Source organism: Manis pentadactyla, chromosome 2 (genome assembly GCF_030020395.1).
Source record: "Manis pentadactyla isolate mManPen7 chromosome 2, mManPen7.hap1, whole genome shotgun sequence".
Lineage (NCBI taxonomy): Eukaryota > Metazoa > Chordata > Mammalia > Pholidota > Manidae > Manis > Manis pentadactyla.
The window spans coordinates 196,964,078-196,980,778 of record NC_080020.1 but is presented as its reverse complement, the minus strand read 5'-3'; the positions used below and the strand labels follow the sequence as shown (position 1 = coordinate 196,980,778).

The following is a 16,701-nucleotide window of genomic DNA, read 5'->3' as shown; positions in this document are numbered from 1 at the left end:
AGACTATTCATTTGGGATTGTTCTTCCTTCTTTAAATATGCCTGGATTGCTATATACTTTCCTCTTAGAACTGCTTTCACCACATCCCAGAGAAGTTGTTGCTTTGTGCAGCTGTTGTCATTTGTCTCCATATATTGCTTGATCTCTATTTTAATTTGGTTGTTGATCCATTGATTATTTAAGAAGCATGTTGTTAAGCCATGCATTTGTGAGCCTTTTTGCTTTCTTTGTACAATTTATTTCTAGTTTTATACCTTTGTGGTCTGAGCAGTTGGATAGTAGAACTTCAATCTTTTGGAATTTACTGAGGCTCTTTTTGTGGCCTAGTATGTGGTCTATTCTGAAAAATGTTCCATGTGCACTTGAGAAGAATGTGTATCCTGCTGCTTTTGGGTGTAGAGATGTGTAGATGTCTATTAGGTCCATCTATTCTAGTGTGTTGTTCAGTGCCTCTGTGTCCTTACTTATTTTTTGTCTGGTGGATCTGTCCTTTGGAATGAGTGGTGTTGAAGTCTCCTAAAATGAATGCATTGCATTTTATTTCTTCCTTTAATTCTGTTAGTATTTGCTTCACATATGTTGGTGCTCCTGTATTGGGTGCATATATATTTATAATGGCTATATCCTCTTGTTGGATGGACCCCTTTATCATTATGTAATGTCCTTCTTTATCTCTTGTTACTTTCTTTGTTTTCAAGTCTATTTTGTCTGATACTAGTACTGCAACACCTGCTTTTTTCTCCCTGTTGTTTGCATGAAATATCTTTTTCCATCCCTATTTAGTCTGTGTACATCTTTGAGTTTGAGGTGAGTCTCTTGTAAACAGCATATTGACAGGTCTTGCTTTTTTGTCCATTCTATTACTCTGTCTTTTGATTGGTGCATTTGGTCCATTTACATTCAGTGTGATTATTGAAAGATATGTACTTACTGCCATTGCAGGCTTTAGATTCGTGGTTACCAAAGGTTCAGGGTTAGCTTCTTTACTATTTTACTGTCTAACTTAACTCGCTTATTGAGCTATTATCAACACAGCCTGATGATTCTTTATTTCTCTCCCTTCTCATTCCTCCTCCTCCATTCTTTATATGTTAGGTGTTTTATTCTGTGCTCTTTTGTGTTTCCCTTGACTGCTTTTGTGAATAGTTGATTTTATTTTTTGCCTTTAGTTGGTATTTGGTTGGTTTGCTCCCTTGTGTTGGGAATTCTGTGGGCTTCTATGGTCTGAGAGAGTATTTCCTCCCCGAGTTTGGGGAATTTTTCAGCAATTATTTCTTCAAATACACTTTCTATCCCTTTTTCTCTCTCTTCTTCTTCTGGTACCCCTATAATGTGAATAGTGTTCCGTTTGGATCGGTTACACAATTCCCTTAATATTCTTTCATTACTGGAGATCCTTTTATCTCTCTCTGTATCAGCTTCTGTGTTTCTATTCTCTGATTTCTATTCCATTAAAGGCCTCTTGCACCTCATCCAGTATACTCTTAAGTCCTTCCAGAGACGGTTTTATTTCTGTATTCTCCCTCCCAACTTTATCCTTTAGCTCTTGCATATTTCTCTGCAGGCCCATCAGCATGGTTATTACCTTTATTTTGAATTCTTTTTCAGGAAGATTGGTTAAATCTATCTCCCCAGGCTTCCTCTTGGGGGTTGTCTGGTTTATTCTTGACTGGATCAAATTCTTCTGCCTCTTCATGGCAATAGAGGTTGTCGTGGGCAGTTGGCGTGTGTGTTAGCTGGGAGAACAAAGTCCCTTCCTGCTCCTGGTCATCTTGCCCACCTCACTGCCTCTGCCAGTTACCCGCACAGGGGGCGCAGCTTCCGGTTTTATTTTCTGAGCTGCCGTGGGCAGGGCAGCCTAGAGCCCTGCGGGGAGTGGCAGGCGTGCCAGATCTGCTTTCCTGCGAGAACGGCAAGCCCTAGCACCCTGTCCCAGCTTCCTCTGTTTGTGCTGGGCCACTGCGTGCTGGCGGGGCCTTTGAGTCTGGCCCAGGCAGATGCGGAGAAGGCTCTGGGCGGTTGCTGTGGGTGCCACCGTTCTCAGGCTACTCCCCTCCTTTGCTGTGCTGGAGGGGGAATGGCCTGGGAGGCTGTTTATCACCGTTAGGGGCTTCAGAGCTGCGCTGCCTCCCAGGGGGTTAGGGCACCTGGAGTTCCCCGGGACTCCCAGCTGCTGGGCTGAATGTGCTAGGATGCTTCTGTCCAGCTGTGAGGCCTCTGTCCCTTTAAGATTTTCAAAAAGCCCTTGCTTTTCTTTTGTCCCAGGGCACCGGCTGTGGAGACCAGGTCACAGATTTTACTGTTCTGTTTCCCTAATATCCAGCACACCATGCAATGTGTGTCTGCACTCCCAGTGTGGATGACTAGGGCTGGGTATTTAGCAGTCCTGGGCTCCCTCTCCCTCCTCGCTCAGACTCCTTTCCTCCCACCTGGGAGCTGGGGTCAGGGGCATGCTCAGGTCCCGCCAGGCTGCGGCTTGTATCTTACCCCCTTCGTGAGGTGCTGAGTTCTCACAGATGTAGATGTAGCCTGGCTGTTGTACTGTATCTTCTGGTCTCTCTTTTAGGAATAGTTGTATTTGTTGTATTTTCAAAAATATATATGGTTTTGGGAGGAGATTTCCACTGCCCTATTCACGCTGCCATCTTGGCTCCTCCCCTCAGATGATTTCATTTTATTACAGTTGTGATTATATAGTGTATAAAATTTTGTATTCTGTTCTTTTCACTTTTTATAACATGGCATTTTTCTATTGTATTAAAAATTGTGTAAAAATCACTGTCAGTGACTACATTATAACACTCCAAGTAGACATTACATTGTTTACTTAGTCCATTCTCTTATTGCTGGATATTTAGATTATTTCTAATTTTCCCTCACTGTTAACTGTGCTATTATGAACAATTTGTACATAAAGCAAAAATTTCTAGTAATAGAACTGCACGGGTCAAAAGGCATACATATTTTAAGGTTTGTGAATGTAACTGTCAAACTATTTTCCAAAAATGTACAAAATCTACATTCTCACTAATCAATTAACTGTTTCAAGTCAGACTTAGCTCTGTTTCTAAAAAGCAATTAAATGAAAAACATTTCTCACAATCACTCAGTTGCTATTACCTGATAAACAGCAGAAAAAGTACTTTGTTTACTGTTCAATAAATATGGTCTGGTCTGACAACCCACATTTGTAATAAACAGATAACTTGGAATTTTTAAGCATTCTGATTTTGTTCCAACTATTTAACTATAACTATGAACTCACACTTCAAATTCCCTAACACCTTTAGCATTTTGGGCAGCAAACAATGTATGTCAAGATAATAAATAAGTTTTCACTTACCACAAAATTGGATCATTAGCAAGTTCACTGAAGCGTTTACACACACAAGCGGCTCTACAAAGATCCTGTTCCAGCAAATAAGAGAAGATTTTTAGAACTACTTCATCTGGCAGTTTCTCCTGAAGATACTGTTCAGCAGGCGCTGCTATAAAAAGATTAACAAACAGAATATGAACAATCTATCATACTGACAATCACTTTCTCATTATTTAAATAGCGTAACTTTTATTTATCTAATGAATAGCTTATTTTTTGATGACAATCATTTTATAAGCATTTTGCTTTCATAGATGACACATATTATCTTCTTTTATCCTTACTTAACAAGTAATTCTTTCTTTTAGCTATTATGTACAATTTCAGAAACTGATTAAAATAAATACATAAAAAGTATTTTTATGCAACAAAGTCAAAGAACAGGAGGCTGCATTCTCATGCTTATTCTATAACAGTAACTTTCTCAATCCCAAATGTGACACAAAACTACATTTAATTTAAAATTTCTGGCACCAAACAAAAACTTAAAAACAATTATTTGGCCCTACCCTTAGTTTTCTCATAGGAATACCTGATAGATCTTGTGATTTTCCAGATACTCTTGCACGTTTTGCACGATGACCAAAGTTTTCTGTAGTTGAAGTTGAGGCACCCTTCAAAAACAAAATGAAAACTAAGCAAATATTTTTTTACCATAATATATCATTACTTCTAAAAAATGATGACATCCTTTTTTGTTTGTTTCTTAACAATTCTTTCATTACAAAAAGAGAAGCAGTTACTTTTAACTCACCTCCATACTGCTCTTTGTAGGACACGCTGTTCTTTTCGGCAAAAGAGTTTTTCTACGAAGTTGGTATGGACTATTTTGTGCACCAGGACCTGATTCTTCTGCAACCATATCTGCAGGTACATCATCATCTGTTATAAACAAAAGCAATACGAAAAATGACACCCATTTTTAAAAATAGAGCTCTATGAATTTGGTAAACTTTTTAAAAACTTCAAAGAACAAATTTTTTGGGGGGGAGGGAGAGGAAATACCACTTTTATATAAAATTCCAGCCAAAAATGTTGGATTTCTACTTCATTTCTTACTTCAAAATAAATTTCAAAATAGACCATATATTTAAATATAAAAAAGAAAATAAAATCTCTAGAAGAAAAGAAAATTATTTTTAAAATCTTAAAATGGAGTAGCTCTTTTAAGGTATGACAGAAAATGTGGAAGACATTTTTTTTTTTAAGTGAGGGGGATGTTCACTTGACAAGAGGAATGAGAAGGGGAGTGAGTTAGTGCCTAAGTGTGGTGAGAAGGCAGCCTGGCAAGGGTTGTCAGAATCAAAGTGGGGTGATGAGGGATAGCGTGGTATGGGGTATCAGATACCAAGTAGGATGAAAAGGGTGTCCACACAGAGGGTGTTCTGGCATAGGGTGCTGAGCTTAAGAGGGCTAAGAAGGAAATCCGTGTGGGGAGAAGATGGCCAGGAATGGAGAGTCAGAGCAAGAGTAGGGAGAGAAGGGCATTGCACAGGAGAGGGGATGGAGGAACTGGCAGATTGTATGTTCAACAGATAATTAAATAATTGTAGAGGATAAGGGAAGCTGGTTTCTGTCAACACTTAGAATATAAAGAGAGAAAGCTAGAATAAACCCTATGATGTTAAGACTGGAGTTGACAGTATCAGTGTGTTTTATACTTAGAGAAATAAACATAGATGGGAATGTTTGGATACATGTGGATATACATGTGAACATTCCCTAGCTCTGTCCACTGACAGAGCCTGGAAGCAGTGACACTCCAATAGCAGTAGCCATGACTAGTATCTGGATCTTGGCTTCTGAGTAATATTTTCTATAAAAGGAGTAAGGGGCCCTTGGAGAAATGGCTGATTCTGGGTAGGGGAAAATACAAGATGAGCCTGGAATATTTTGTGGCAGAAACAAAAAAAGTGCTCAAAGAATGATGAGAACATGTCAAAAGGACACAGAAATTACCCCCAATGGTCACCCACTTGTAAACTTAAGTTACAGCATCAAAATCCATAACGATAGAAAGGGATTACAATCCACTGAATGGATAGCAACAGATACATTCATACTACTATAAATACGAATGAATAAACTGAAAGTCTGATAAAGAATGGGATATTTAAAGTACCTCCCCCATAGAAAACACTTAACTACAAATGGAAGAACAATAACTCTATAGTAGAGATGCCAATCAGACCCTGCTTTAATCAAGAGATCGAAGTCAACATCATCATTAACAAGACATACTGAAACTGTATGCTATCAGATATCAACCAATATACTTGTTTATAGGAAATACACATTTATGATTAGGAAAAGACAGGACAACAGGCTGGCAACTTACTCTTGAGTATTTAGGGGAAAAATTTTTTGTACTGTACATGTAATTCTTCTCCAAGTTTAGATTGTTTAAAAAAATGAATACATTAATATACAAAAACTTTAAAAATTCTGCTTGGAAAATGAAAACCACAAACACAGTTAAAGGAAGCAACACAATCAGAAAACATATTTGCAGCATATTTCACAAGAAGGTAATTTCTTTATCATATCTGAGTGCCTACAAAATCAATATGGAAAAGATCAACATATCAACAGAAAATTGGGCCAAGAACATGAACAGCCAGTTCGTAAGGAAATACAAATGAAATGCTAGTAACTATGAGATTTTTTTTAATGTAGCAGATTATCAAAGACTAAAAAAGTTCAATCACATATTAGTATCATCAAAGGATAATATGAGAATAAAAAACAGTTCTTAATTGCTCTAAGGAGAGCAATTTGGCAACAGTTATTACTACTTAGCAACTCTATTTGTGGGAATTGATTCTGTAGCTATATTCACTCATACCTGTGGACAAAGTAGTATGTACAAAGATATTCATTACAGCACTGTTTATCATACTGCAGGGTAACAATAAAATGTTCATCAATAAGGATTTGTTAAATAAACTATAATATAACTTATACAATAGACTATTATGTAGTCATTACAAAAAATAAAGCAGTTCTATAGAAACTGATAAGGAATTATCTCTAATATATAGTGAGTATAAAAGACAAAATGTAAAGAATGTGCTTAGTATATGTGTATTTTAAAGCTACATATGCTTTACATATATATGTAATTCCATGATGGCAGGGAGCTAATTTGAAGAGGCTCCCAATGGCCAAAGATGGACAACTTGAACATCAGTAGTAACAACTGGAATGGACTGAAATAAATATATTTAAATTGTGAGTTTATAATGACTCTTAAGGGGAAAAAAGGTTACTTTGAAACTGCTAGTGAAAAACAACCAATACATCATTTTGAAACTGGTAAATAACAGGAAATAACGTTTCTTCTTCTTCTCTTATATAAAGTGAACTACCAGGTAACCAAATACTAGATATGAGCAGAAGCTTCCCTACAGAAACATTCCAGCAAAAGTGAGTAATAATAAAACTAGAAATAATAAAAATCTGCAATATCTAAAAATGGATTCAATTGTTATCAACAGTTCCTAATATCACAAAAGAAAAGAGACTTCATGTATCTCCCGATGAAAGAATACACCACCTCCTACACAATACTGCCAAAACATCAAATCTAAATCTCAATCAACCTGTAAGAATTATAAATGGTCAAACTATACCAATTTCTTCAACAAATAAATTGCATGGAAAAAACAGTGAGGAAAAAAAAAGCAAAACTAAAGCATACTGTTTAAGAACATACCTTGGTATTTAAATTATAAACAGAAAGCCAAAAGGAGGTTATCATAACAATGCCTTCTGTGGAGGAAGGCAAGGGATTATCACTGGAATAGGGTATATAAAAGGGTTCTGCAGTGGCTGGCAACGTTCTTCTTCTTGACCTGTTGCTATTATAATACCAACCTTAATAATAATTTAATACCTTAATAACTCAATCAGCTATATGCTTCATATTAGTTTCTGTACCTGGCTATATTCTACAATGATGAAGATATTTTTAAAAGGTGGGTGGGTGGGGTTCAACAGTGTTATACTAAAAAACAGAGGTTTTCTAACAGCAGACCTTGGGCAAATTAACGATTTTAAGCCTCAATTTTTTTCATCTATTAAAAATGGTAACAGTATCTTAAAATCACAGGGCTGCTGAAAGGATTTAAACAGAGTAACATATGCAAAAACCTCAGCAGTAGGCTTGGCTCATATTATGTTAAATAAATGTTTCAGCTACTATTATTTCAAATATTATTCTATGAATATTACTTAAAAATGAAACTTGGAAAACGAAGTAAGTTTTCTATGTATTGGACTGTAGTCAGAAAATACAGCCAGTGTGATATTCCTAGGTGTTTGTGGAGTCATCTCTTTGTACTTTGATAGGTGGTTAATTTTTATAAATGTTTCCTGTGCTTGAAAGAATATCTACATTCTGTTTTTGAGAGTCAAGTTTAATCACATCTAAAAGATCAACGTTGTTAATTGCGTTGTTCAAATATTCTATGCTTTTATTTTTGTTGGGAGTGGTGGTCGTGGTAGTGGACTGATTTATCTATTGGCTTCTGAAGGATATGTGCTAAAATCTCCCACTACATCGGTAGGTAGTCCACTTATTTTCAGTATGTAAATTCTTGCTATATATACTTTGAAATAATGTTACTTGGACATAACAGTATCAAGATTATTTCTTCCTGGTGAATTATTTCTTTCACTGTTATGCAATGGGTTTATTATTAATAATATTTTACCTTAAAAATCTATTTTTGCTTGATAATATTTTCCTAATAGTTTTTTGTTTTGTTTTATAAAAGCCTAATATTTTTTCAACCCTGTATTTTCAACTTCTTACTCTTGCATCATTATACTTTAAATTTCATTTTTCTTAACCATTTATTGCTAGATTTTCTTACCTTTTCAGCCAAAGTAAGAATATCTGCCTAACCTGCTATAAAACCCATGTGAAGCTAATTTCCATGATTATTTTTTTAATTTCTGAAAGGTGATTTACTTTTCTTTTACAAGTATTTTTTTTTCATACTAGCCTGTTACATCATCAGGCTTCATTTCCTTTTCTTTCCTTTTAATTATTTTATACACCCTTATTTTACATTCTTTTAGATTTTGCTCTATCATTGGGTACTTAAAATCTGTACATAATTGGGGAAGTTGTTTCAGGTTCTAGGCCACACATTTGGGTCTTGGTGCTACCTCTACTTTGAAAAGACCCAAGGCCACATTATCTCCTATCCCCACATGTGCACTAAGATTCTATCCCAGACTGCTTAGGATATATATATATATATATATATATATATATATATATATATATATATATAACACACACACACACACACATCCATGACTGAAAGTTCCCTGTGCTATGTTATAAAGTAGCAGCAGCACCTTACTGCTTTGATTTGATTTTTCTTATTTCTGGCACCTGAGAAATTCTTCTTTTTTTCTTTAGAGTTTAGCTATGCATTTAATAGTTTTGCTCTTATTTTGTGTTACATTTCTGTTTGTGGTATGCATGCACATGGGGATGATTATCAGCTTGGTTTACCATGCTGCTAGTAGTCTCTACAACATTCAAAAGTACATTCTTACATACTTTTTATCCTATACAACCTTATCTTTCATCCCACTCCCACTCCTGTTTAAATTCTATAGATCTTTTATTACAGTTGTTACCTACCCACCCACTCCCATCCTGAAATTCTTCTTTCCTCCTCACCATCAACACAGCATATACTAAAGGCTGAGAAGTAAGGAATTCAGAGGTAGTAAGAGGGAATAGAAGGTGTTGATTAATGTGGCTGCAACCTGAAGTTTACACCAAATAAATACATGAAGCTACATGCTCTGAATCATGTAATACCACAGTAAGTTCAACTTTCCGTTTATAAACACTGTCCTGTTCTAAAGCACTCAAACATCAGTTCTAAAACAACTGTACTAAACTCTTATTCATGCTGAGGTAAAGAATCTGTGCTGAACTTCTATGCAGTTAAAAAAAATTACCAACTGACTGTTCTGAGAATCAGGTGCACTGCCAGAAGATATTTAAAAAGGGTCACTCGGAAAGGATCACTTGGCCACACTGTAGTAAGAAGCAAAGGAGAAAGTTTAAAAAAACAAAAAAACAATCTCTAGTCATTAAGTGTTCTCTTCCTTCTTTGAATTCCTGTAGTACTGTATACATACCATATATTCTTTACCACCCAATAGCTGCCTTATGTTTGCTATTTACTTCTTTGGTATATACCATATTTTCCTAATAAAATTATGAACTCTAAGGGCAAGGTCTCTCTTTTTTATTCTTCCTCAGTGTTTACCTGGGTGCCCAATAAGTACTTAATAAATGTTGATTCTCATCTATGGAGAACACTGTAATTTTACTCAATTCAAGGAGGTTTCCCAGGAAACAATCACTAGTAGTGGACTCTGATGACTTTACATACTATTTTATAGACAATAAAAACCCAGACAGACACTGCTTCATTTCTTTCTGCCTCTAACTCTATGCACTCTTTTAATTGCACATCTATTATTTTTGTTCTGAAATTATGGAGAATTATTCCCAAGATAGATTTGGCACACACAAAGGAAACAAGTAATATCTGTTAAGTAAATAAATGAAACAATGTATAAAGTGAATGATACATGGTAGCTGCCAAACTGGCTCCAACTGGAGAACCAAGAAATCATGAAGGATTATAGTTTTGTTCCAACAGCAAAGTCTAAAAGCAAGACCTCAAGATAGTGTTTCATTAAACAATTTTAACTTCATAGCCCTCACTTCTACATCTAATATTAGATGCCAATATTTAGATGTCAAGCTGCAATCTAAGACTAACAAAAAGTAATTCAATACCAAAAATGTTCTTGACCAGAGATGTCCAACAGAAACAGAATATAATTCATTATGCAATTTTTAATTTTCTAGCAGCTCTATTTTTAAAAAATTGATTTTATTTATTTAACCCACTATATCTAAAATTTATCATTTCAACATACAGTCAATATAAAATTACGAGATTTTTTACATTCTTTTCTTGTTGTACATCTTTGAGATCAGTATTAACACTTACAGCATGCCTCAAATTCAGATGGACCATATTTCAAGTGCTCAGTAACTATGTCCCTAGCTGGGACAGTATACATAGACACACCTTTTTTAAAACCTTATTAGTCCTCTTAAAATTGGTATTATGAATTTTACTGTAATTGGTATAACTATTAAAATCAGTATCATGAATGATGCTATATACACACACATATATACATCAAAATTTTATAAATTTTTAGATTTTACTACATATTTATAAATATACTAGATTTACTACAATTAAATTTTAGATTTACTACATATATATAAATATACTTGAGTCTTTGCTCTTACTAGGAACCACAGGAATAATTGAAGACTGGAGAATAAGCATTCTTCTTTAACCAAAAAATAATCTGTGATATCTTTGATATTAAATAGCACTGAACATTTTTATAAAGGCTCATTTCAACAGAAAAAGAGACTTAAGTCTATACATTCTGGGGCTAGCAGAACACCTTGATTTTTTTATACCTTTATAACTATCTGAAAGATTTACAAAAAAACAATACTATTGATTGGCTGGGACTAACCTAAAGTTAGAAGGTAGTTTAAAGAATTTAATTTACAGTTTTTTTGCCCCACAAATATGATACATATTCCACATTACTTACCCATAGCTACAGATCAGACTGGAAACTTAGGCAAATCTGTGCTAGTAACTGTGTGTTTAGAAACAGCTCCCAGTCTCATGGAGTAAAGAACCACACTTGACAACTGTTTCTAACACAGTTGGGAACTAGCACAGCTTTTTCCCAACTACTTAAAAAACAAATACATGAATAAACTGTAGTTAAGACAAAATATATTTTAAATGCCTTTTGACATAAACACTTAACTTAGAATTTAAATATTTTACTTAAAAAATTCACTTACATATTTTAAGGCAGGAAGTCCAGAAGTCATTACAAAAGTTGTCTTTTAAAAGTCTAACTCACTTTAATCAGATGTTTCTAATTGTACTTTACATATAGTTACAAACTTAAAAATTTTTAATTATGCAGGATACTGTTATATATATTCTTCCATTAATGTATTATTTATACACACACACAGACACATACACATTCTGCTGAATTTTTACCACATCACCAACTACAGGGATTATCTATGACTGGGGTCAAAGAAGATGTGTATTTACACTTTGACCACTGAATGATAATCTACAGAAGCCACATCTTTGATATTGTAAATAACTACTGAAAACTCAAACAAGGCTTCATTTCAAAGAAATTTAGACCAATTCATTCTAAACTGCAGACATAAGTGTGTTCAACAAATATTTCCTGAATAAGTGAAAAAAATATGAATGAATGTGCCATGTACTGTGTGAGGTACTAGTGAAACAGAGTAACCATTAATTCTTTGGATTTTTGTGAAGCCTCTGTCCTGGACTTTTGTTTGTTGGGAGGTTTTTGACAACTGATTCAATCTCCTTACTAGTAATTGGTCTATTCAAATTTTCTATTTTACCATGATTCACTTTTGGTGGGTTGTTTGTTTCTAGGAGTTTATCCATTTCTTCTAGGTTTTCAGTTTTGGTGTCTATTGGTCTGTTTGTTCATAGTAGTCTCATAATCCTTTGGGTTTCAGTGGTGTCAGTTGTAACATCTCTTCTTTCATTTCTTTTTCTTTTTTTTTTTTTTGTGAGGGCATCTCTCATATTTATTGATCAAATGGTTGTTAACAACAATAAAATTCTGTATAGGGGAGTCAATGCTCAATGCACAATCATTAATCCACCCCAAGCCTAATTTTTGTCCGTCTCCAATCTTCTGAAGCATAACTAACAAGTTCTTACATGGAGAACAAATTCTTACATAGTGAATAAGTTACATGGTGAACAGTACAAGGGCAGTCATCACAGAAACTTTCGGTTTTGCTCATGCATTATGAACTATAAACAGTCAGTTCAAATATGAATACTCATTTGATTTTTATACTTGATTTATATGTGGATACCACATTTCTCTCTATATTATTATTATTTTTAATAAAATGCTGAAGTGGTAGGTAGATACAAGATAAAGGTAGAAAACATAGTTTAGTGTTGTAAGAGAGCAAATGTAGATGATCAGGTGTGTGCCTGTAGACTATGTGTTAATCCAAGCTAGACAAGGGCAATAAAACATCCACGTATGCAGAAGATTTCTCTCAGAACAGGGGGGGTGAGGTTCTAAGCCTCACCTCTGTTGATCCCCAATTTCTCACCTGATGGCCCCCCTGCGACTGTGCCTGTCTTAGGTTGTTCCTCCCTTGAGGAATCTTACCCGTCTCTGGCTAACCAGTCATCTTCCGGGGCCATACAGGGAAATGTAAAGTTGGTAAGTGAGAGAGAAGCCTTATTGTTTGAAAAGGTTAGCTTTTTACTTCTTTGTATATTTATGCCCTGTGGCTTCTATGCCCAGCATTTGTCTTGAGGTATCTTTACAACTTGGAAGAATTATGATACTCGGTAAATTTGATATAAGGCACGAATTCTATTTAAGGGTTGTAATTAGGAAGGAAGAAGAAAAGCTATAGAAGTAGCAGGCAGAAGAAAATATGGGAAGATTGATTATTTCTTTGACATATCTTCTTGTAGAGTAACTTCAGCATGGATAGGTTTTAAACTACTAATTAAATTGTGCACACACATTAACATAATAGGAGTATAGTTACATAACCAAAGCATACCTGTAATTAGCAGCCATCTCCAGTGAAACCAAGAAAACCAGTTAGGCACCTTAGGCATTTGTGAAAACTTATCTATGATATGGTGGATATTGTCCAACTGAACTTGAACAATCTGAGAGAAATCAGACAAATTAAAACAACCCATTCCTAGGGACTGTTCACATCCCATATGTTCTTTTAACAGTAAATAGTCTGTAGTTTTAAGATTTTGGAGCACAATTTTGCACTTCTCCAAATTCTTGGTGGAGTCCCAACAGTATAGATCCAGTCAAATTTGTTGTTTTACTGTATGCACAGGCCAGCTTAGATATCTCCTTCTTCATTCCCATGGCAAGTCCAGGAACTGGTGGGATGAGTGCATCTACACCTGTAGCAGTGCGTGGATCTTTGTTGAGGTTTTTTGATGATCATCTTCTGGCATGAGTCTTCCAGAGAGTGCTGATGTTGGAAGTTCTTTTTCATATCGTATCTTAGTTCATTTTCAGGGTAGCCAAATTAGGCTTTGATCCTCTGTATAAACACAAACAGACCCTTTGCCTACACTTTTATATGCCCTTTATACCCTTGTGTAGAACTCATTGGAGGTCACCACACAGGAACTGCCTTTTTTTTTTTTTTTAGTATCATTAATCTACACTTACATGACGAATATTATGTTTACTAGGCTCTCTCCTATACCAGGTCCCCCCTATAAACCCCTTTACAGTCACTGTCCATCAGCATAGCAAAATGTTGTAGAATCACTACTTGTCTTCTCTGTGATGTACAGCCCTCCCCTTTCTCCCACCCCCCATTATGCATGCTAATCATAATTCCCCCTTTCATCTTCCTCCCCTTATCCCTCCCTATCCACCCATCCTCCCCAGTCCCTTTCCCTTTTGTACATGTTAGTCCATTCTTGGGTTCTGTGATTCTGCTGCTGCTTTGTTCTTTCAGTTTTTCCTTTGTTCTTATACTCCACAGATGAGTGAAATCATTTGGTATTTCTCTTTCTCTGCTTGGCTTATTTCACTGAGCATAATATCTTCTAGCTACATCCATGTTGTTGCAAATGGTAGGATTTTTCTTCTTATGGCTGAATAATATTCCATTGTGTATATGTACCACATCTTCTTTATCCATTCATCTACTGATGGACACTTAGGTTGCTTCCAATTCTTGGCTATTGTAAATAGTGCAGCGATAAACATAGGGCTGCATCTGTCTTTTTCAAACTGGAGTGCTGTATTTTTAGGGTAAATTCCTAGGAGTGGAATTCCTGGGTCAAATGGTATTTCTATTTTGAGCATTCTGAGGAACCTCCATACTGCTTTCCACAATGGTTGAGCTAATTTACATTCCCACCAGCAGTGTAGGAGGGCTCCCCTTTCTCCACAACCTCGCCAACATTTGTTGTTGCTTGTCTTTTGAATGGCAGCCATTCTTACTGGTGTGAGGTGATACCTCATTGTAGTTTGAATTTGCATTTCTCTGATAATTAGCGATGTGGAGCATTTTTTCATGTGTCTGTTGGCCATCTGTATTTCTTTTTTTGGAGAACTGTCTGTTCAGTTCCTCTGCCCATTTTTTAATTGGGTTATTTGTTTTTTGTTTGTTGAGGTGTGTGAGCTCTTTATATATTCTGGACGTCAAGCCTTTATCGGATGTGTCATTTTCAAATATATTCTCCCATACTGTAGGGTTCCTTTTTGTTCTATTGATGGTGTCTTTTGCTGTACAGAAGCTTTTCAGCTTAATATAGTCCCACTTGTTCATGTTTGCTGTTGTTTTCCTTGCCCGGGGAGATATGCTCAAGAAGAGGTCACTAATGTTTATGTCTAAGCGGTTTTTGCCTATGTTTTCTTCCAAGAGTTTAATGGTTTCATGACTTACATTCAGGTCTTTGATCCATTTTGAGTTTACTTTTGTATATGGGGTTAGACAATGGTCCAGTTTCATTCTCCTACATGTAGCTGTCCAGTTTTGCCAGCACCATCTGTTGAAGAGACTGTCATTTCGCCATTGTATGTCCATGGCTCCTTTATCAAATATTAATTGACCATATATGTCTGGGTTAATGTCTGGATTCTCTAGTCTGTTCCATTGGTCTGTGGCTCTGCTCTTGTGCCAGTACCAAATTGTCTTGATTACTATGGCTTTATAGTAGAGCTTGAAGTCGGGGAGTGAGATTCCCCCCTACTTTATTCTTCTTTCTCAGGACTGCTTTGGCTATTCGGGGTCTTTGGAGTTTCCATATGAATTTTTGAATTATTTGTTCCATTTCATTGAAGAATGTTGCTGGTAGTTTCATAGGGATTGAATCAAATCTGTATATTGCTTTGGGCAGGATGGCCATTTTGACGATATTAATTCTTCCTAGCCACGAGCATGGGATGAGTTTCCATCTGTTAGTGTCCCCTTTAATTTCTATTAAGAGTGAGTTGTAGTTTTCAGAGTATAAGTCTTTCACTTCTTTGGTTAGGTTTATTCCTAGGTATTTTATTTTTTTTGATGCAATTGTGAATGGAGTTGTTTTCCTGATTTCTCTTTCTGTTGGTTCATTGTTAGTGTATAGGAAAGCTACAGATTTCTGTGTGTTGATTTTGTATCCTGCAACTTTGCTGTATTCCGATATCAGTTCTAGTAGTTTTGGGGTGGAGTCTTTAGGGTTTTTTATGTACAGTATCATGTCATCTGCAAATAGTGACAGTTTAACTTCTTCTTTACCAATCTGGATTCCTTGTATTTTTTTGTTTTGTCTGATTGCCGTGGCTAGGTCCTCCAGTACTATGTTAAATAACAGTGGGGAGAGTGGGCATCCCTGTCTAGTTCCCGATCTCAGAGGAAATGCTTTCAGCTTCTCGCTGTTCAATATAATGTTGGCTGTGGGTTTATCATAGATGGCCTTTATTATGTTGAGGTACTTGCCCTCTATTCCCATTTTGCTGAGAGTTTTTATCATGAATGGATGTTGAACTTTGTCAAATGCCTTTTCAGCATCTATGGAGATGATCATGTGGTTTTTGTCTTTCTTTTTGTTGATGTGGTGGATGATGTTGATGGATTTTCGAATGTTGTACCATCCTGGCATCCCTGGGATGAATCCCACTTGGTCATGGTGTATGATCCTTTTGATGTATTTTTGAATTTGGTTTGCTAATATTTTGTTGAGTATTTTTGCATCTACATTCATCAGGGATGTTGGTCTGTAGTTTTCTTTGTTGGTGGGGTCTTTGCCTGGTTTTGGTATTAGGGTGATGTTAGCTTCAAAGAATGAGTTTGGGAGTATCCCCTCCTTTCTCTATTTTTTGGAAAACTTTAAGGAGAATGGGTATTATGTCTTCCCTGTGTGTCTGATAAAATTCCGAGGTAAATCCATCTGTCCTGGAGGTTTTGTTCTTGGGTAGTTTTTTGATTACCGCTTCAATTTCGTTGCTGGTACTTGGTCTGTTTAGATTTTCTGTTTCTTTCTGGGTCAGTCTTGAAAGGTTGTATTTTTCTAGGAAGTTGTCCATTTCTCCTAGGTTTCCCAGCTTGTTAGCATATAGGTTTTCATAGTATTCTCCAATAATTCTTTGTATTTCTGTGGGGT

At 35.8% G+C, this 16,701-nt stretch overlaps 1 protein-coding gene across 1 annotated transcript in view; it reads right to left on the bottom strand.

Annotated features, from left to right (window-relative positions):
* The window catches only part of FBXO11 (F-box protein 11), a 116,787-nt gene that overhangs the window by 33,348 nt on the left and 66,738 nt on the right, over positions 1–16,701 (bottom strand). The window contains exons 2-4 of the mRNA XM_036925870.2: positions 4,134–4,261; positions 3,912–3,993; positions 3,344–3,488 (exon numbers count right to left, since the gene is read on the bottom strand). Coding sequence (XP_036781765.1) covers positions 3,344–3,488; positions 3,912–3,993; positions 4,134–4,261 — 355 coding nt within the window. The remainder of the gene's footprint in view (positions 1–3,343; positions 3,489–3,911; positions 3,994–4,133; positions 4,262–16,701) is intronic.